This window comes from Neofelis nebulosa, chromosome 2 (assembly GCF_028018385.1).
Source record: "Neofelis nebulosa isolate mNeoNeb1 chromosome 2, mNeoNeb1.pri, whole genome shotgun sequence".
In the NCBI taxonomy this organism is placed as follows: domain Eukaryota; kingdom Metazoa; phylum Chordata; class Mammalia; order Carnivora; family Felidae; genus Neofelis; species Neofelis nebulosa.
The window spans coordinates 34,476,617-34,499,987 of record NC_080783.1 but is presented as its reverse complement, the minus strand read 5'-3'; the positions used below and the strand labels follow the sequence as shown (position 1 = coordinate 34,499,987).

Genomic DNA, 23,371 nt, shown 5'->3' with positions numbered 1-23,371 from the left:
AAAGAGAAAGACAGTTTCAAGACCAACTGAAGTTGCAGTATAAGGAGATACCTCTAAGAACACCATTTGGAAGAGATACACTATATATTAAAAATGTCATGGACAAAGTGAGCTCAAATAATAGTCCAAACTGAAAGTAAAAAAGGGAAGATGATGCAAACTGCTGGTATTGATTTGCAATGGAGCTGCTTCTTGAATGGGCTGCTCTGCTCCAGGGTAACAGCAGGAATTTATTAAAATAACAAAAAACAGGGGCGCCTGGGTGGCGCAGTCGGTTAAGCGTCCGACTTCAGCCAGGTCACGATCTCGCGGTCCGTGAGTTCGAGCCCCGCGTCAGGCTCTGGGCTGATGGCTCGGAGCCTGGAGCCTGTTTCCGATTCTGTGTCTCCCTCTCTCTCTGCCCCTCCCCCGTTCATGCTCTGTCTCTCTCTGTCCCAAAAATAAATAAAAAACATTAAAAAAAATAAAATAAAATAACAAAAAACAAACAAAAAAACCAAAACACCATCAACTTTTTTTTTTTTTTGATAGCTTTTCTAGAATAAGAAAGCCAGCATCATTATAATAGCAAGAACAAAAATTAAACCCTCTGCAACATCATAACAATAAACCTTAGGAACCATTCTACTTTGGAATGGCAGCTGTTCCATCTGTAACAACCTTATACAAAACAACCCAGAACAAAGACATCCTCCTTTTTCATTTGATGTGCAAACTTGATAGATGTTAAATGATCTTCAAGTTTTAGCTTTTTGTACTGGAGAAAGAAAAGATATATTCTTACCTCTGCCAGGAGGTGTGTAACCATGTCGATGTCATTGTAAGTTTTGGTCATCTGCTCCACCCTGTCTGTGCCTAGAACTGAGACAGTTTAAAACAACTGTTTATAGGATTTAGAAACAACAGAGAATTTTAAATATTCATAATAGTTGAAAGATCACAACGACCACCACCACCACACCAGGCCTTTACAAAAGTGCCATTCAGGAGATTAAAAATATATGTGAAAATAGAAAATAGACACTCAGAAAACAGACCAATTATTACAAACAAAATATATATCATACAATGAATTAAAAAAGTATCAAATGATCATCAGGCAACCACTTCCTATCTCTTCCTCCCTCAATAAGATTAGAACTTTGGTCCACTCACATTAGGGACTGTGGCCCTGAAGAATGGATTAAATCACCAATTATTTTATACCCTAATCTAAATTAAAGTTCCTGAGGGGTGACTTAGTGAGGGGTTATGCTATTACAAAATGAATTTAATTAGAATTCTGATGTGATTATCTTCAATATCTATGATCATCTATCATGTGAGCTAAAATCAATAAACAAGGAATAGGACTTGTAGGACTTTTTTATAGTTCTGTTATGAGGCATAATCCTTTTTAGTTTAATTAATGATAATCTCTATCATATCTAGGCCTTTGCTATAAGATAAACTGTATAATACACTATTACTTGCATAATTTAAGTCCAGTAATTCTGCATTAAATTCAGGAACTGTCGATACATTGCATATTATAGCTCCAAAGAGAATGACAAATGTGACCCCAATGATTCCACAGTCACAATAAGCAATACCTTTAAAAAAAACTATTTTTTTAAATGTATATTTTATTCTTGAGAGAGACAGAGCACAAGCAGGAGAGGGGCAAAGAGAAAGGGAGACACAGAATCTGGAGCAGGCTTCAGGCTCTGAGCTGTCAGCACAGAGCCCAATGCGAGGCTCGAACCCACAAACTGTGAGATCGTGACCTGAGCCGAAGTCGGATGGTTAACTGAGCCACCCAGGCACCCCAATAAGCGATACTTTTTCAAGCTAATGATGCTTAATAATAATAAAAAGAGATCTTATAATAAAAGAGAGATCTTCTCATTCTGGAGTGCATTACATGAAACAGATCTGTGTTTGATTTAGTCTGATTTTACAATTAGTTTGCCTTGAAGTGTGAAAAAATAAGAGGCTTTAAAGAAGAAGTGCTGAATTTATGGATCTGAGTGAACTTGAATAAGTCACTTAACTCTTCCAAAATTCATATTCTGTATTTATAATATAGAGGTAATAACACTCATCTCACAAGGTCACTAGGAGAATGAAATACGATAATGTAATGAGCAGTATTAAAATACTATTAAGTGTTATACTACTGTTTACAGTTACTGCTCTTAAACACATCTGGTATGTGTGAAATAGCCTTGATTTAAAATTTTCTGTAAATAATGCACTGTATTGGCAGCAGATACTATGATTTAAGTCACTTGTAGTTCCTTAGTCCATCTTAACCTTGAGGTTGCCCAAAAGACACCATTAGACATGTTTTACTTTTATTTTAGCTTTTTATTTTTCTTCCTGGCAAAACTGCTTAAAATGAATCTGAGAACTACCTAGAGCTTAATTATTAATGACAGTTTTATTCTTAGGTAAAAGTAAAACAAAGTGCTAGATTGATAGTGATATGAGATAGAAAACTAAAAAGATCTGGATAGAAACATTTTCACCCCACAAGGATTTATATTTACAAGCAGAAAAACTGGCTCTGTAATTTAACCACTGGGATACGGGAACAGGCCCACGGAATCTTCATAATTTACTTACAGTGTGAGGTCTCCTCTACTTCTGGCCTCAATAATAAGCTAAGGGAAAAAAATCAAACCATATCTATGCTCTAAATTATTAACAGAAAACTAGCCAATGATTGCAAACCCAAATGTAATCCAGGGTGATAGGTCTATCTCTAGACTCTAATTTAATTGATTTAGAGGAGCCCCACAGCACACAGAGTAAGTAAAAGATGCCCAGGTGTTCTGATGTGGAGTTAGCAATAAAAACTACCAATTCAGGAGTAACACTCCAAGCAAGAACTAGGAATCCTAGAGACTCAGTTAAAAAAGTTTTTATAAAACTAATTTAAACAATATATGACATAGTTTATGTTATATGATTGACCAGAGTTGAAGATAAAGTGGTAATTTTATTCTGAAGTAAAACCAGTAAGTTAAGGATGTAATAAAGAGCTATGAGCTACAAGTCACACATGAAGAACAGGAAGAGAAAACGAAGGACACATAATACAGAAAAGAAATGTATAGAATAAAACATATTTTACTGAGGAGAAACTAATAATAGTGAGGATAATAATGGGGTGATAACAACTCCCATCTCACAAGGTTATAAGAAAAAAATTGGGTCTGCTCATTCTCAGTAATGGGCTCTGCACCATGCTGCTGTTTCTACCACAGTCCTACCAAGATCAGAAGGCCTTTATCTGATGAAATACTGAGTATCCATCTGTGAATGTAAGTTACAAAACAACACAGATCCCAATTTTGTTTTTAAATCTTGAGCATATCTTATACACATTGATATAGAAGACAGGCTGGAAGGATACACATTAGTGGTTATCTCTGGGTAGGGATTATGGTTGATCTCTTGTTTTCTTTCTTTTGCTAATTTTCCAAGAAGATAAATGTTATCTTTGCAATAAAAAAATAGCAGCTCTTATTCAGAGGTTTCAAAAAGCAAAAATGAATTTTCAAATGCCTAAATATTTATTATGGCGATGAAGTTAGATAATACAACCAGGATTCTACAATTTTTGTTTTATTTTTATTTTTTTGGATTTTTAAAAAGTTTTTATTTATTCATTTTAGAGAGAGAGAGAGAGAGAGAGTGAGCGCGCAAGCAGGGGAGGGGCAGAGACAGAGGGAGACAGAGGATCCGAAGTGGGCTCTGCACCGCTGCACAGACAGCAGAGAGCCAGATGCAGGACTCAAACTCACGAACCATGAGATCCTGACATGAACCAAAGGCAGACGCTTAGCTGACTGAGCCACCCAGGCGCCCCACCAATTTTTGTTTTATGTGAAACAGTCTATATACACTACCGAGCCCCAAAGGCTGGGCCACCTCAATTACACAGAGCAGCTCAACTGATGTCAGTCACAAAGCATACAGAAACACAATGAATTCCTCTCTGTGGCCTTATCAGTTTTGTCTTGTCTTCTTTAACACAGTACTCCTGGTAGCTATGCCACTTGGAAAGATTCCAAAAGTAGGGCAAAGCTCTTAAGTTTACTCTTGGCATTTAGGCAATGCAACTAAATGTTTCCAAAGTGATAGACTAAATCTTCACTGCAATTCTTCGACTGAAAATGCAGAGCCAAGATGACTGATTTTATTATAATCAATCCTATTAAATCTTATTTTCCCTTCAGTTCTCAGCTGTTAAAATAAAAATGTTATGTGGTACAAAAATTAGCAATGTTCCTTTTTTCCAGACATGAAATTCCTAACTCTCTAAAAAAAAAAATTATACATTAGTGGGGATGATAAACATTTTTACTGAACAGTCTTGCAACTTGGTTTTATAAAAGTTAATTAACATTCAACATTTTTGGTATAATATTTGGAGAATTTAACATTCCTGAAAAAAATACTGGAGGGGGAATATACATAAGTCCTTTACCAATCCTTACTTTAAGTTCTAATTCTGCATAATTTCACATCAACCACCCAATCTCACATTTTTCAGGATGAGAAGGGCCAATGTTAATCTATTTTGATATCTCTGTAATTTATATGAGATGGTGCTTGATATTTCTGTCAATGTTCCTTTTCAAGGTCTAAAGTTTTTACCACAATTACTGAAATTCAAAAAGACTCCTAGGGGTCCCTTGGTGGCTCAGTCAGTTGAGCATTCGACTCTTGATTTTGGCTCAGGTCATGATCCGAGTGTTGTGGGATTGAGCCCTGCATTAGGCTCCGTGCTGAACGTAGAGCCTGCTTGGGATTCTCTCTCTCTGTCCCTCTACCCTTTTCCTCTGTTCATGTTCTCTCTCTCCCATAACTAACTAACTAACTAACTAACTAACTAACTAACTAACTAACTAACTAACTAGACTTCTAATCTCTCCAACCCTCTCACAGCAAAAACCCTAAAACAAAACAACAAAAAGCAAAAATGAAATACACACCTCCCACATGGCATAGTAAAAAGCCGCAGAGCTCCTGATAAGTACAGACAGGTCTTACAGTTTTAACCCCAAATAAACAACTGCTGCTCTTGGTGTATACTACAGATAATATTTCTGCAATACAAAAAACTGCCTTCAAAAGAACTGAGGACAAAAAGAAGGCATCTGATGATATGTACCACCTACGACAGCCTTTCTCAATAGGGTTCCAGGTGAGAATTAAGCCCTACTGATAATGATTTGAGTGAGACAATTTTCTCAATTCTTCCATGGATAATATTCGATGTCTTGAGGCATATGAGTTAATTATTTTGTGGAACTGGTTGAGAGTAAATATAAATCTGCTAACTTCCATTATCTGACTTATGGTTAATGCTTCCCGAACATTATCAGTTATATTTCACTTCCTGACAGTATAGTCATTTTTTTTTTAAGTTCTGTACTTTATTTTTTTTTAAGTTTTATTTATTTAAGTAATCTCTACAGCCCAAATGGGGCTCGAACTCATGACCCTGAGATCAAGAGTCTCATGCTCCTCCAACTGAGCTAGCTAGGCGCCCCAGATTAATAATTTTTGAGAGCAGACCTTGAGGAAAAGTATAACTTGCCAGCCAGAAGTAATTATTTCTACAACCTTCTTTCTCTACAAAATTGTACAACCTCCCTAATTCCTTAAATCCTCCAATGAACATCACTGTGAAATGGTCACATAGCTTTGGTTGACAATGCTTTATACTGGTGGCTCTCAAATCTGCGTGTGCATCAGCACTACCAGGACTTTTAAAACACAGACTGCCATGCCCAGTCCTAGAATTTCTGGTTCTGTAGATAAGGGGTAGGAGCCCAAGAATTTGCATTTCTAACAAGTTCCCAAGTGATGTTGATCTCTTAAATAAAACTTATAAAGCTAATCATTTCCCCCAACCCTTTTTCTTACACATTAGAAAGTGGTACAGGTGATCCCTTATTCCCAAATAAAAAATACTCTGAAAGGCAGATCAGGTTTCTATTTTTAGCCTTAACATGAACAAATGGTACTTTCTGTTATGATGTGCTCTGACTTTACTGCTTGGTCCACAGCTCACTCTGGGTCTCTCTCTTAATAAAGTTAAGAAAATCCTGAAATTACCTGTTCTGCATGCAAAATATTCTGTATCTTAAACTTTATATATGGCAGGGAGTAGGATGGAATCATTTCTTGGACCCACCCATTGCTCCCAAGTGTTCTATTTTAAAAGTAAACAATCTCTTCCTGGTTTGGTGGGGGCTTCAGAGAACAACCAGTATCCTTTCATCCACGTGAGGTAGGCTCACAACCCCAAATCCTGCCCATGTTTCCCTCTGAATTTATTTTTCTTCTCACAGCTCTTTCAATTTCTTTGTGTTACGGAAGTTTCTCTGCCTGGGCCACCTCTTTTTTATTAGTTGTTAAAATTCATTTTAATGAACACAAGTATCTACTGGCATGTGAGGGAAGTATGGATTAGAAGGGGCTGGAGTAGCACCAAGGAGCTAAACCCTAGGATGGCCTGTCAGGGTACATAATAATTATTCAGAGCCATGGATCTTGATATCTTAAAGGGACAGAAAACTGCTAGAAAGGGTCAGAGAATGTTTTATATCTTGCTTTTTAAAACATTGGTCAATTTGCTAAATGAAGTAAATCACTTATCTTTTATATTCATAACATACAAATTCATAATGAAGTTTATTTATATTTGAACGAACTATTAACCCAAAGAATTGATACTTTTAAAATAACAGTGAAATTACAGTACAGAGATAAAGTATTAGTGGACCAATTATAATCATAGCTTATTTGCTTCATGACCTTAAGTATATCATATAGTCCAATTTTCAAATTGCTGAAGTGAAAATAGTACATTTAGAATAAGGGAATCTGTATCATCCTATTAATCTCGAGTTTTAAACTGCTCCCTTGAATACTATGGTTTGCTTTGTATAAAGTCCTGAAAACCCAAGTATTTTAGAATTTGATTATCATTTATTTTCCAAAATTTATTTTTATTTAACATTCTCTCTAAAAGTAACTCCGTTAAATCGTGATTTAAGACAGCTTTCTAGCTACAGTTCCATCCTCTTGTGGCATATATGACAAAGAAAAAGTAAACAAAGGGGCACTTTCTGTGCCACTTTATCAAAATAGTGACAAAAACTAAATTTATCCTGATGAAATTCCAGTTTGAAATTTTCTCACAAATCTAAAAATGTATGGAACAAAGAGAAATGGAAATAAAAAATAAGTACTTTTCAGAAATTCGCAAACAACTTCTCAAACTTGAAAGTTAAGAAAACCTTAAGAACTTTAATAGTCAGCTACTTATAAGAATTGTTGAGGAAGAAATAGTTTGAGTTTCTTGATATTCCATTTCAAGTTTAAACAATGTTTATAATTTTTTTCCTGAGTAGTACGTAACCTGGTTCTAGGAAAACTACTAAAAGCAAGTTAATGATTACTATAAAAATGATTACTAAAAAAATTATTATGAAAAATGAGCATTTCACAACAATCATTAAAAACACTGAAGCACTCACTGGGAAAATGTGTAGGAACTGATGCAATGTCATATGTAACTCAAATGAAAACAATTTTATCAATTTATCAATTTATATCAATATAATTTATCAATTATATCAATGTTGAACTTATAGACTTTTCTTATATATCCAACAGCTACTATGCATATATTTTTCTAGTGAATGAATAAAAAAAAGTCAGCTCAACCTGAAAGCAGATGTTTGGAATGAAGTCAAAAGCAAAAAGGTCTCCATACTTTAATTATTAAAACTACTTATGTATCCAAAAACTATGCTTCTTAATGACTGACACAGTTTCTATGACTGTGTTTAACAGGAAATATAAAGTCAAAAAGCTGATGGCTCAGGATATCAAACTACTGATATAATAAATGCTTTGAGATATAAAGGAATTTTAAAATTTTAAATTAAAATTTCAACTACTTTTTTTAAGTTCCTTTTTCTACTCAGTCTGAGAACAGTATCAAATAAAAGAAAGAAGAAATGGAAATATCTGAGTATGCTTGCAACCACAGACACTCAGAGTTGTAAAGAATGACAAACCTACATTCAGACATAACACAGAATCATCTCTTTGTGTTGTTAAATCAGTTTGAGTTCAAGTAGGTACACAATGAACAATGGCTAGGAATGCTTTTAAATGCTTTTTAAATGCTTTTAAATGACTTTTAAAACTTTTTAAAAGTCAACACCAAGATACTTATCATCTTTATTTCACTGGACAAAGTCTAAAAGGCTAAAAAATACTCACTCATATAATGGAAAGTCTCTTCAGCAAGGACTGGAGAGAGGGCATCAGATGCATGCTGCTGCTGGTGTGGGGACCGAGTCCAGTCTTCATTTTCATATAGAAATAGAGAGTCCACTCTTAGCTTATACTGGGGTAGCTGTTCTTCTAGCAGACTTACCAGCTCAACTTCAGGGAGATCCTCATTGGAGCAGACATCTAAAGAGGAGATTCCATGTAAATGAATCCAAAATATTCCAATTTACTAGTTATACAGAAAATATCAGTGAAATTAGTTTCCAAAAGTAGGATAACCACAGAAACACTAGTCGGGATAATTTCTCCAATGATTTTTACTAATATATGCTGGTACTATATAGTTGGTCATTCTCTAGCTTTTTTTAATATGAAAACTTCTATAGCAAAAATAATACCATGAATTTTAATTATAGTCTATTTAAAAATATACTGCCTGGGTTGCTGGAGGGGAGCTGGGTAGGGGGATGGGCATTAGTGAGAGTACTTGTAATGAGCACTGAGTGTTACATGTAAGTGATGAATCACTGGGTTCTACTCCTGAAACCTCTACTACATTGTATGTTAACTAACTTAAATTTAAATAGATCAATTAAAAAAAAAACCCAGACAGTTCAAGAAAGATACATATATATATTGCTTGGTGAATATAACTATGTTTTTAAAATTTTAAATGAGTTTGGACACATTTCATATTTCCTCCTTATCAGTCTATTTAGTGTTGCTTAAAAGAGATCTGACCTCAAATAAATTATATACTTGGGAGAAAAAGGCAACACAAAACAACCACCAGAAAATAGCTAGTTCAAAAGGAATAAAATGACATGTTCTTTAATAACAGAATTTAAACTCTGTGGGAGTATTCTTTAAACTTTAGAAAAATTATATTTCAGTATATTCTCACAGCAGTTAGACATAAAAAATAAACATTTATTGGCTAAATGTTATCCAGTAATATTAACATTTCAGCAGTGTTCTAGCACTAGTACTGGAATAAGTACTTTACCATTTTTATTTTAAAGATGTACTACATTTGAAGTCCTGAATACCTTTCACATCACTACTCTCTCACCCACACACCTCTAGCTACTTCCTGCATATACATCTCTGAACACACTTGGCTTCTCTGCCTTTATTCTGTGTTTGCTCCTGGCTTCCTGTTCCAAATACGGCCCATCATTTAACACTTGCCAAATTTAGCAGTTTACCAAAAAAGTAAACTCATCCCTTTTAACATGCTTAAAATAGAGAAAACACAGGATGTCATATCAACCCTCACACTTTATAAAGAGATCTGATATTTCCTTTGTGGGGAGTATAAAGAAACATATTCTAACTCTGGCAAAAAACAACAAAGTTCATTTTAAGAAAACATCTTAAAAGAGTAAATTTCTACAACTTGACCTTAACAATAACAGTTTAATAAATCAAATATGAGGAAGTTAACAATATCACATACCCCATCACATACCCCTCTTTACCCAGGACAAGCAGTGACTTCATAATCACAAAGATGAGATATATAATCACATAGATGAGGTACATTTAACTTTAAATATGGTTCTAAAGAAGCTCTCAACCCTTAGCAGATCTCTTTAAAAGCCCTAAAAATACAACCAAATTTTATTACTACAAATTCCATGTGATTATCCAATTTTTTCCTGCCATAAATATATCACATACAGATAGTGTAATACTCACAGGAAGAGAAGTTGACTATAAATACATGCAGACCTAAAAACAGGCTTGTAGGCAATTCAGGGGTATAATGGAAATGAAGAACAAAATTTAGCATTCATTAATAGAGCCATTATTTCCTAGAAATTGTCTTTTAATATGTACTAATGAAATTCTAATGAATTATTTATGAATTCTAATTATTATTGAATTCTAATGAAAATTTAAGGTTACCAATTCCCTACTTGCAAGAGGTAATTTTAAAAATGAGTACACATGGGTCACCTGGGTGGCTCAATCAGTTAAGCATCCGACTGGATTTCAGCTCAGGTCAGGATCCCATGGTCATGTGACTGAACCCCGCATGGGGCTCCATGCTGAGCATGGAGCTTAAGATTCTCTTTCTCTCTGTGTCCCTCTCCCCTCCCCTCTAAAATAAAATGAGTATACAATCAAGGTTTAGTAGGCTAAATATCCTTGACTAGCTCCCCCTATTTGCTTCTGTGTTTCTAATAATGTGCTATTTACTACTCTCCTGCTTATCCTCTTTTCTTTTTCTGATTATCCAGTCTTTTTTTTTTTTTTTTTTTTTTAATTCTCAAGTTATTTAACATACAGTGTTAGTCTTGGCTTCAGGAGTAGATTCCAGTGATTCATCACATATAACACCCGAGCTCATCCCAATAAGTGCCCTCCTTAATGCCCATCATCCATTTTCCCTACCCTCATAAACCCTCAGTTTGTTTGCTGTATTTAAGAGTCTCTTAAGGTTTGCCTCCCTCTCAGTTTTTATTTTCTTTTTCCTACCCTTCCCCTATGATCATCTGTTAAGTTTCTCAAATTCCACATATGAGTGAAATCATGTGATATCTTTCTCTGATTATCCAGTCTTAACAATTCCCTTGCTAACATTTTATCTTTCAAATGTCCCTTCCATATGCCCAATTCTTTGTAGCCACATTGTGCTATTGTCCATATCAAGGACTCCTCTTGTTCCTCTTGAAGAGCCTCAAAACTGGTTTGCTCGCATACACTCAAATTTTCATCTACATCTTCATATCTACATTATGTCACTCTCCTACACAAGGTGAAAAGAGGTCAAAATTTCATCTAGCCATTGTAGAAAACCCTTATGAACAGGTGGGATAATCAGTAAAGATCTTAGGCCATACCTATTGGTAGTAGGATTAAATTAATGCTAGAACAAAGCATATTACAGTATGATCTAAAGTGTGATCTAGAGACCCACATAACAAAGATTAAAAACAAGCCTCAACAAACCACAAGAGACTCTTAAATACAGAGAACAAATTAAGGGTGGATGATGGGGGGTGGGGGAGAGGGAAAATGGGTGATGGGCATGGTGGAGGGCACTTGTTGGGATGAGCACTGGGTGTTGTATGTAAGTGATTTGACAATAAATTATCTTCATATAAAAAAAAAAAAAAAAAAAGGCCAGGTCTCAAAAGGATCAACTTTATCAGCATGTAACTTTAAGGACACGCCAGAACAAATTTTAACACTCTTCCAAGGAAGACAACAAAATCTAAACACCTAACAATGTAACATTCAAAATATTCAGTATTTGGTCAAAAATTACTAGATATGCAAAGAATAAGCAAACTGTAATCCATTACCAGTTGGAAAATGAATCAATAGAAATAGGCTCAGTAATGACAAAGATGATAAAAATAGTAAACAACAATTTAAAAACAGCAATTATTAATATGCTCAAAGATTTAAATTTTTTTTTAAGGTCTATTCATTTTTCAGAGACAGAGCATGAGCTGGGGAGGGGCAGAAAGAGAGGGAGACCTAGAATCCGAAACAGGCTCCAGGCTCTGGCTGTCAGCACAGAGCCTGACGCGGGGCCTGAACTCACGGACGGAGAGATCATGAGCTGAGCTGAAGTCGGACGCTCAACCAACTGAGCCACCCAGGCGCCCCTAATATGCTCAAAGATTTAAAAGGAAAACATAAACCTGATGAAAAGAAACAGAAGTTATATCGATCTTTATAAAACCCGAGTAGAACTAGAGTACAATGTCTAAATTGAAAAACTCACTGGGTAACATTAACAGATTAGACATTCCCCAAATGAAAAGAACAGAGGTAGACTTGAAGGCATAGTAATAGAAACAATCAAAAATGAAGCATTAAGAAAAAAAAAAAAAAAAACTGGGGGGAAAATGAACAGATCATCAGTGATTTGTGTCACAGTATCAAGCAGTCTAACATACATGCAATTGGAGTTACAGAAGAGGGGAGATATCACAATAAAACTGAATAAAAATTTGAAAAAAACTTTGGGTTTGGATGGACTTCAGAATTTTTTGGAGTTTTAGAAAGGTAGTGCTAAGCATCTACTATACGATATATAACATCACCAACTGGTTTTGTAGCAGCACCCCATATTTAAATACATTAATACACATTCAGCAAGCAAATATTCATGCTAAGTGAAATAAATCTAGAAACAGCTACACAAGTCAAGCTTTGTGGACCAATGAATTTAAGAACCAAAGTCTAGAAAAAACTTTGAGTATTCAGAGTTGTTTTGATTTGGTCTTACAGATAAGGGCTTATGGGGCCATACCCATGTTTGAATAACCTTTATGTCCTGAGAGCTTCTTAAGTGCCTAAATGTTGTCATGTGCTTGCAAGGTATATAAATGCAAGCAACTCTTTCCTTGTAGGGATAGGAAGATATGAATAGAAAGGCAAGATGGGAAGAGAGTAAGTATGATGCAGTTCCTTCTGACCAGGGCTCACATGGTACAGAAGAATCCAACATAGATGACACAGAAGACACAAGGCAGATTTTGATAATTCAGTAAGGGCCTAGGAGAAGGAAATATTAATTCAGTGGATCACTCAGGAGATCAGGCTGGAAAGCGAAGCCAGGGTTCCATCATGGTAGATCTTATATACTAGACTGAGGCATCTGCATTTTATCCTGTAAGGAACAGCACTTCAATATTTATTAAACTGGACTCACCAGTGATACTCTCTGAGTCTCTGTGATTGCTATTCATGAGGTTTTCTTCACCTGTTGGTGATGTAAAAATGGCATTCTGTGATTGACTCATGCAGGATCCTTTCTTGCTTTGGTTGATAAGGACAGCTTTGGTGTGAATCAGAGTAAAGGAAATCCATCAAGCCATTCAAAAATGAAATGGATCTGGTCGCATAGATATTTTCTTTTAAACAGATTTTTTCTGATGAGTCAAATGACATCTGCAGCAATGAGTGTTCTCATGTGATTATCATACTCTGGCGAGTCATGACCTAAAACAAAGAACACATCAAATGACTTTAGAATTCAGCATGCTCTTTAATAACAGTTCAATTACCTGGAATCTGTGTCATTAAAAATGTTTTCCTAGTGATACACACAACATGGATAAACGTCAAAATAATTATGCCAGATGAAAGTCAGACAAAAACAAAATATATTATGATTCCATTAACAGAAAATTCTAAAAATGTGAGCCTATCTATAGCAACAGAAAACAGATCGGTGGCTGCCTGGGGTTGGGGGACAGATTTCCAAGGGCAGGAGAAAAGTTTTGGGGATGATGAATATGTTCATTATTGTGACATTTGGTGTTGGTTTCACAATTATATATACATGCCAAAAGTTATCAAATTATTCACCTGAAATATGTGCAATCTAATAATAAATTATAATGTTTAAAAAATTTAATGATACTCAACTGTTTAAAATAATACTAATACTACTACTAATAATAATTATAATTATTTTTGTGAAGTCTATAGCATATGTAGAAGTAAAATGTATTATAGTACTACAGGCCAGGAGGAGAAAAATGAAAATATACTGTTATAAGGCTTTTATATTGTACGTGAAATGGTAAAACATTATTGAAGGTAATCTGTGATAAGTTAAAGCTATATACTATAAACCTGAAAGTAACCAATAAAATAACTCAAGAATTACAGATAATAAACCAACAAAAGAGATGAAGTGGAATAATATAAAATAGTTTCTCAACTCTGGCACTACTGGTATCTGGGGATAATGCTTTGTCATGTGCATTGCAGGATGTTTAGCAGTATGCCAGCAGAATTCTCTCCCCAGACCTTCTCTCAGTTGTAACAACCAAAAATGTCTGCAAACATTGCCAAATGTCCCCTGGTAGGCAAAAACATTCCCAGTTGAGAACCAATAATATAAAATATGCTCAACCTCACTATAACTAAAATAAATAAAAATGTAAACATTTTTCACCCATTAGATAAACAAACATTAAGTTTTATTATATTCATTGTTGGAGAGGGCATGGAAAAAGCAGCACTCATACTGTTGATAAAAGTGTAAACTGGTACAAACTTTTAGAAAGGCTATTTGGCAATGTATACCAAACTTTTTTTTTTTTTTTTTTTAATTTTTTTTTTTCAACGTTTTTTATTTATTTTTGGGACAGAGAGAGACAGAGCATGAACGGGGGAGGGGCAGAGAGAGAGGGAGACACAGAATCGGAAACAGGCTCCAGGCTCCGAGCCATCGGCCCAGAGCCTGACGCGGGGCTCGAACTCACGGACCGCGAGATCGTGACCTGGCTGAAGTCGGACGCTTAACCGACTGCGCCACCCAGGCGCCCCTGTATACCAAACTTTTAAGTGCACATACACTACAATTCAACAATTCTACCACTATGAATTTATAATGTGGTTATATTCACAAAGTGTGTCAAGACGTAGGCACAAGAATGCACATGTGGTTATTTTTTTAAAAAAGCATATGCACACAAATGGAAAGAAAATATCCATAAAGAAATGGTTAAGGGGCACCTGGGTGGCTCAGTAAGTTAAGCATCCAAGTCTTGATTTTGGCTCAGGTCATGATCTCACGGTTTGTGAGTTCGAGCCCCGCATTGAGCTCTGCACTGACAGCTCAGATCTGGCCTGCTTGAGATTCTCTCTCTCCTTCTGCCCCTCCCCGCTCTCTCTCTGTCTCTCTCAAAAATAAATAAATAAATAAATATTAAAAAAAAATTTTAAGTCCAATAAAAAAGAAGTGGTTTAATAAAGATACATACCAAGGAATGCAATGCATTAAACATATGTGTGTACTTGAAAAAAACAACTGTTATCAGTTAGGGAAACTATTTAATACTGATTATAAGCCTAGCTTTATATCAAAAGACAGTCTCTACTAAATAGTCTCTACTTAGCAACTTGCAGCTTCTATTTATGGCTAATTCATTCTCATGCATACTATTTACAGGCATTGTAAACAAGAGTCACAACAGGAACAAAATAAAGGCATTAAAAGAAACTGAAAAATGGTCACTGAGGTAGATACAGAAGTGTTCTCAGTAAATGCTAGGCAAAAGAGTTTCAATGATGAAATAGGCAACAGAATTAAACATTACAGAAAAGGCAAAGGGGAAATTTGGTTTAAAAAGAGGGTGCTGAGACCATAGAATCAATGTTAACCTTCTAGAAACCAGTTCAGCCACAAAGTTAGGCCCAGAGCCAGGCTGCAAGGAGTCAGGAAGTGGGGTAGTAAGAATGGAGTTTACTGAGTACAGACCAAGATTTCCAACACCCAGACTTTAAGGTTTACACGGACCAGTAAAATTTGGAAAACTTCTGTGATTATTGGCATAGGGTTGCCTTTTTTTTGAAGAATACATTGTGTAAGGAAAAAAAGACATAATGGAATAAACAACTCCTTCCCAAAAAAGAAGTTATAATTTTTTGTTGACATAATAAAAATTTAATTTTTCTATTTGAATTCAGAAAATTTTAATAAATACAAATTTAAAAATTCTATACTAAAAGGCAATCTACAGAATGGGTGAAGATATTTGCAAAGAACATATCTAATAAAGGATTAGTATCCAAAATATACAAAGAACTTATACAATTCAACACCCAAAATACAAATAATCCAATTAAAAAATGGGCAGAAGACATGAATAGACATTTTTTCAAAGAAGACACACAGATGGCTAACAGACACATGAAAAGATGCTCAACATCACTCATCATCAGGGAAATACAAATCAAAACTACAATGAGATATCACCTCACACTTATCAGAATGGCTAAAATATAAAACACAAAAAACAACACGTGTTGGCGAGGATGTGGAGAAAAATGAACACTTGTGCACCGTTAGTGGGAATGCAAACTGGTGCAGCCAGTATGGAAAACAATATGGATTCTCCTCAAAAAATTAAAATTAGAACTACACTATGATTTAGCAACTACTAGGTATCTACCCAAAGAATACAAAAAGACTAATTCAAATGGATACATGCATCCTGATGTTTACAGCAACATTATTTATAATAGCCAAATTACGGTAACAGCCTGTGTCCATCAACTGATGAATGGATAAAGAAGATGCGGTATGTACACACACACACACACACACACACACACACACACACACACACTGGAATATTACTCAGCCATAAAAAAGAATGAAATCTTGCCATTTGCAACATGGATGGAACTACAAAGTATTATGCTAAGTGAAATAAGTCAGAGAAAGACAAATACCGTATGGTTTCATTCATATGTGGAATTTAATAAACAAAACAAACGAGCAAAGGAAAAAAGGGAGAGACAAACCAAGAAACAGACTCTTAACTACAGAGAACAAACTGATGGTTACCAGACTGGAGGTGGGTGGGGGGGGGATGTGTTAAATAGGTAATGGGAGTAAGGAGTGCACTAGTGATGAGCATTGGGTGTTTTATGGAAATGCTGAATCCCTATATTATACACCTGAAACTAATATTACACTGTATGTTAACTGGAATATAAATAAAAACTTAATTCCCACCAACAGTGTAAAAGTGTTTCCTTTTCTCCGCATCCTCGCCAACATCTATTGTTTCCAGATTTGTTCATTTTAGCTATTCTGACAGGTGTGAGATGGTACTTCATTGTGGTTTTGATTTGTATTTCCCTGATGATGAGTGATGTTGAGCATCTTTTAATGTGTCTGTTAGCCATCTGGATGTCATCTTTGGAAAAGTGTCTATTCATGTCTTCTGGCCATTCTTCACTGGATTACTTGTTTTCTGGGTGTTGAATTTGGATAAGTTCTTTATAGATTTTAGATACTAACCCTTTATCTGATATGTCATTTGCAAATATCCTCTCCCAGTCCATTGGTTGCCTTTTAGTTTTGTTGTTTCCTTCACTGTGCAGAAGCTTTTTATCTTGATGAGGTCCCAATAGCTCATTTTTTGCTTTTGTTTCCCTTGTCTCCAACAGGTACAGTCACTCTGGAGAACAGTATGAAGGTTCCCCCAAAAGTTAAAAATATAACTACCTTACGACCCAGCAATTGCACTACTAGGTTATTTATACAAAGGATACAAAAATGATGATTTGAAGGGGCACATGCACCCTAATGTTTATAGCAGTGCTATCCCCAAAGCCAAATTATGGAAAGAGCCCAAATGTCCATTGACTGATGAATTAATAAAGAAAATATGGTTGGGGTACCTGGGTGGCTCAGTCAGTCAAGCCTCTGACTTCAACTCAGGTCATGACTTGTGGTCTGTGAGTTTGAGCCTCGCATCAGGCTCTGTGTTGACAGCTCAGAGCCTGGAGCCTGCTTCAGATTCTGTGTCTCCCTCTCTCTCTCTCTACCCACCCCCTCACTTGTGCTCTCTCTCTCTCCCTCAAAAACAAGTAAACATTAAAAAATTTTTTAAAGAAGGTGTGGTATACATATATAATGGAATATTATTCAGTGATCAAAAAGAATGAAATCTTGCCACTTGCAACAACATGGATAGAACTGGAGGCAATTATGATAAGTGAAAGAAGTCAGAGAATGACAAATATCAGAAGATCACTCATATGTGGAATTTAAGAAACACAACAGATGAACACAGGGGAAAGGAAGGACAAATAAGATAAAAACAGAGAGGGAGGCAAACCATAATAGACTCTTAAATATAGAGAATGAACCGAGGGTTGCTGAAGGGGAGGTGGGCAGGGGGATGGGCCTAAGGGGTGAAGGGCATTAAGGAGGACACTTGTTGGGATGAGCACTGGGTGTTACATGAAAGTCATGAATCAATGGGTTCTACTCCTGAAACCAATACTACACTGTATGTTAACTAACTTGACTTAAAAAAATCAAAAACAAAAAAATAAAAAAACTTAAGACAGCAATCTGCAGTGGCCAGTGCAAAATGAAGTAAAATTCAAAAGTATTTCTTTAGGTATTTTGATTTTAACTCCAGCTGTCAAAAATTCATTTTCATATGCAAGATCAGTCTATTGTATGCAATTGAATTCTTCCCCATGTACCTTATTGTCCAAATTGCCATTCCTAAATCAATCACCACAAAGGAAAAGGAATGAAAATTGGATCAAACCAATAAAGATTTGCCCACTCCCATACTGTGAAACTGGGAGGAAGAAGAAAGCAAACTCTGAAATATATGACCATCAGGTATTTGAACAAAATCTTAATTAGGGGTTCTGCCAACAAAGAAGTGGGGGAGGGGATAATGATTCGTCAGTAGGCAAACAAAAACTTTCTTAAGTCTTTATGTTACATATAATCTTTACCAAGGTCTTTTAAATTATAATACTCCAGAGACCCAAATTTACAGATTATTAACCCGGCAATGTATTTTTAAAAATAGAATGGTAATGCAAATATAAGAATAAGCATGCTAGTGTATAATAGGCTATCTAGTGCAGGGTAAGCAAACTATTGCCTGAAAGATGAATTTGGCCTGCCCCTGAGATAAGAATAGTTTTTACATTTTTGGGACGCCTGGGTGGCTCAGTTGATTGGGCAACCGACTTCGGCTCAGGTCATGATCTCACAGTTTGTGAGTTTGAGCCCCATGTCGGGCTCTGTGCTGACAGCTCAGAGCCTGGAGCCTACTTTGGATTCTGTGTCTCCCCCTCTCTCTACCCCTCCCCTGCTCACACTCTGTGTCTGTCTCTCAATAATAAATAAACCTTAAAAAAAATTTTTTTAAAGAATAGTTTTTGCATTTTTAAATAGTTGAAAAAAATCAAAGTTAAAATGATTCAAAATGTGTGACAATTATATGTAATTCAAATTTCAGTGTCATAAATGAAGTTTTACTGGAACACAGCCACACTCACTTATTGATAAGTGATTGGGATTTCATGCCTCAGTGGGAGAGCTTAGTAATTGTGACAGAGACCTTATAAGTCAGGCAACACCTAACATATTTACTCTCTGACCCTTTACAGAAAAAGTTTGCCAACTCCCGATCTAGTAGTAAAATAATTCAGGTATTAAATAATCATCTGTCTAAATCAATGATTTCCTAGATCAACTTCTTAAACAGGGTTCCACCCTACATTTAGATACTTATAATTAGATCACTACTTCCTGAAGAATTTCAGTAAAGAATAGACTTTTATTTCCTACACTTACAAGTGTATTTAAAGTTATTTCAATATATAAGAAAGCATTTTTTAAAAAGTAGTAAGTTATAAATTTGCATGTGAAGAAAGAAGTAGAGAGGAAAGGAAGATAAAAAAGGAAGAAAGAGAGGGAGCAGGAGGGAGATGAAAAAGGATAGAATAGAAGCCAAGTGCCTCTCATACTGGGCCAAATTGGTTTTTAAATAGAACTATGGTTCTTAAACATATTTTAATCAAAGACCATTGTGAAAATCTAATGATAACCTTGGGACCTTCTGCCTGCCACTCTTACCTACTAGGTGGTTTACTCTTATTATAGCATTCCTACTTTTTCTGTTTTTTATATTTACATGTATCACATAGAAACACAGTCACAAAAAAACTGTGTATAAAGTTCAACTATGGACTCCAGATCTTTGCTCTGGAGGATTGCTTTTTAATTAGTTTTGGAGGTGATGTTAATTGTTTAGCCTTAACTCTTCTATATAAGAATAAAGAATACCAAGTTGAATACAGAACTAAGTCCATCCTCAGAGTCGTGCAGGAAGAATCTAGACTTCCAGGGCAATCCAGGAACCTGCCTAACCAGAAGACTGTGTACCAGGTCAGAGATGATCTGGAAATGATATGTTCTTTCCGATGACTCTTTAGAGCTAAGTAAATAAACCCTTTGGATGTGCCCTAGTCTAGATCTGAGTGCCTCAGTAGGATTAGTTTGGAGTAGCAATGCTGAGCATAAAACAATGTATGCACCTTGGCATCAGACAAACCTGAATTTTTATCTTATTTACTTGTCTTCTGACCCTGAGCACATTATTTAACAGTTCCTCATTGTCAAGGTGGGAGTAATAATTTACTCTTTATAGGGAGGGTCAGGTATGAGAACTACATAAAAAATAGAAATTCCTAGTTTGGTACCTGACATACAGTAGACACTAAAATGCTCATTCCCTTCAGCTTCCCCTTTTGTTTGGGCCTAAAGAAAAGATGATGTCTTCTGCCTAGTATTTCTTAAATTTCTGGCTCAACAGCCAACTCTGAGCTCAGAATAGCTACCCTGTTTAGACTACTCTATAGTCTAACGATTGAATAATCTTCATATATAAAGAGAAAAGAACTGAGCAATAAAGTGACGGGTGCCTTATAAAGCAGGACAACTGAAGAAGATTTTTACTGAAGTTCATTCCTTCAAGGATTCTGGGGAAGGGATGTTACAATAAAAGTCTTAACTATTAGTACCTTTATTCATAGCATAGAAGCTATATTGGTTTCCTACTGCTGCTGCAACAAATTACCAAAAATTTAGTGGCTTGAAACGACACCAGTTTGTTATCTTACAGTTCTGGACATCAAAGGATGAAGTGGTTTCAATGGGCCAAAACCAAGGTATTGGAAGGTCTGTGCTTCTTCTGAAGGCTCTAGGGAAGAATCCATTTCCTTGTCTTTTCTAGCTTCTAAGTCTGCATTCCTTGGCTCAGGACACTTTCCTCCACCTTCAGAGCCAGTAGTAGCAAAGCATCTTCAAATCTCTCTGCTTCTACTGCTATAAAACCTTCATCAAATCACTCTCTACCTCCCTTGTATAAATATGGACACCTATGATCACATTTAGGACCCAACTAGAAAATCCAGGATAACCTCCCCATCTCAAAATCTTTAATTTAGTCCCTTCTGCAAAATCCCTTACGCCATATAAGGTAATATTCACAGGTTCCAGAGTATTAGGATCTGGGTCTCTTTGACAGCCATTATCCAGCCTACTAACAGTGGTTAAGAACATGGATTCTGGACCTAGGCTGCCTATATTTGAACCACTTACTAGTTGTACGACCTTGGACAAATTACTTCATCTCATTTTTTTCATCTAAAAATGGACCTAATAACAGGCTCTATTTATTTGGTGGCTATGGGGATTAAGTGAGTTAGGAGAGGACAGTATTAACACCCACCTCAGAGAATCGGTTGGGGGAATTACACAAGCTAATACATGTAATAGAACAATGCTTTAGAATAGAGTAAATTCTATGCAAATATTAGTTACTATTTCTATCATTACTAAATGGTATTACTTTAGTATCATTAATAATATTATTGTTATTGTGCCTTACACAAAGTTGGGAACAATGTAAACTGTACTTGTGACACTTAATGGCATTTTTCTCTTAACATAAGAAATCCCATTTACTGCCTGCCCTATAACAAGTGATGTCAGTTTAGTGACATTTATCATTTTCCTTTCTAAGAAAGACTGCAGAATCAGAGTTCTAAATGTAGTAGAAACTGCTGGCAAACTCTGACAAGCACAAACAACACATTTTCAGTGCCCTTCCTCGTTCGTACAACATATTCTTAGTATCTCCTTGAGCACCAACTATTTTTTATGCTCCATTTTTATTCACTCTTTTCAGGAACAACTTCAATGCTTTTCTCTGATCAACCAAACATGCATTATTTAACAAGAAGCCAACCTTTATAAATCATGCACATCTAGGAGAAAATAAAGTAAAATAGCCAAGTGACTTACTTAAACAAGAGTACGACTTAAGAAGAACAACCAAAACATGTCATTGATAGAGATATTATTGGAAGAACACATCATGGCTAATGACTTAGTTTAGCCTAGCCATGGAAACTAAATGGTCAACAGTCTGTGCCTAAATATAGGTTCTGTGCCTTAAAAAAAATCTTGCTACTTCCTTAAAACAGGATATGCTGGCCAAAATAGGCTTACAGAAAAGACTAAAACAATTCAGAGAAACCTCATCTCAACAAAAGCACAGAGCCTACAATTAAAGTAAACAAAAAATTTAACAAACACATAAGGGCTATTGGGTGGCTTAGTCAGTTAAGCATCCGACTCTTGAATTTGGCTCAGGTCATGATCTCAGGAACTGTGATATCAAGCCCTAAATCAGGCTCCATGCTGACAGCGAGGAGCCTGCATGGGATTCCTTCTCTCCCTTTCTCTCTGCTCCTTCCCACCCTCAAACTAAACATTAAAAAAAAAAAAAAAAGATTTAACAAATACTTAAATTACAAATACACTTTAAAACTTTACTATACAAATAATACTTTGGGGATTAATTTAGAGTACATGTCGTCTGCTTATTTGCATGGAGAAATGGGAAGAGTGCCAATCACCATCAGCAGGAGCTCTTTTAGGCAGCAACAACCCTAATCCGGTCTAAAGATAACCTGTATAATTTAAAAAATAAAATAAATTTACTATATTTATACATTAAATAGATTTTTGATGCAGATATGCACTAATTTTAATGTTGTCCAGCTACATCAAAGGTAAGATTTACCAAAAAACCCATTAATTTTAAAACCTGGTATTAAACCACAAAAAAGACAGTATGATTGCTTTAGTATAACAGTTGAAAAAAGGGGTGGGGTGTCACCATCACAATCCAACCTGAAGAGTGATCAGCAGACCTCACAATGGCAGAGACCACACGTCAACATCACGTCTAGCTGGACTGATGTGCCCCAGTATATTACAATCGGCTATATTCAGCATAGCTATTCTACCAGCAGTTGTAAAGTTCACCCTCAGGAAACCGGAATTGTGCCCAGCAAATATTTTGTATCCCCCCTTTTTTGGTATCATCTCTTTTTTTTTGTATCCCCCCCCCCTTTTTAGAGATCTTTCTTAGATTTAAAGATCAGTAGGATTTTCAGAATATGAAATATACGGAGGCAGCTCTACTTACAAACAGGTTGGATTCCAAAGGCTGTTAAATCCATTGGTTTAAAGTCCAAAACCATGAGTGAGATTCAGGTTTATGGGCTCTGCATTCCTTTCTACCTGATATGATACATTTTGGGCATTTTTAAAAAACTTCTGTTTTGTTTACAATAAATATTTGCTGAGGCAGACAAACCCCCGCCACAATCTCTACCAACAGCAGAAGGGAGGGAACTTCTGGCAGCTAAGGAATCCGCACCAGAGCTTCACCTGCAGATAAGG

At 35.8% G+C, this 23,371-nt stretch overlaps 1 protein-coding gene across 5 annotated transcripts in view; it reads right to left on the bottom strand.

Annotated features, from left to right (window-relative positions):
- The window catches only part of TRAK2 (trafficking kinesin protein 2), a 64,001-nt gene that overhangs the window by 21,837 nt on the left and 18,793 nt on the right, over positions 1–23,371 (bottom strand). For 2 of the 5 annotated variants that reach the window (XM_058709210.1, XM_058709218.1), the window contains 3 exons: positions 12,983–13,272; positions 8,296–8,490; positions 785–861 (listed from right to left, as the gene is read on the bottom strand). In XM_058709210.1, the coding sequence (XP_058565193.1) occupies positions 785–861; positions 8,296–8,490; positions 12,983–13,073 (363 nt within the window). In that variant the 5' untranslated portion in view covers positions 13,074–13,272. Of the gene's footprint in view, positions 1–784; positions 862–8,295; positions 8,491–10,008; positions 10,118–12,982; positions 13,273–17,095; positions 17,256–23,114; positions 23,232–23,371 lie in introns of those variants that run through there. The other 3 variants (XM_058709229.1, XM_058709238.1, XM_058709200.1) reach the window with 3 other exon arrangements.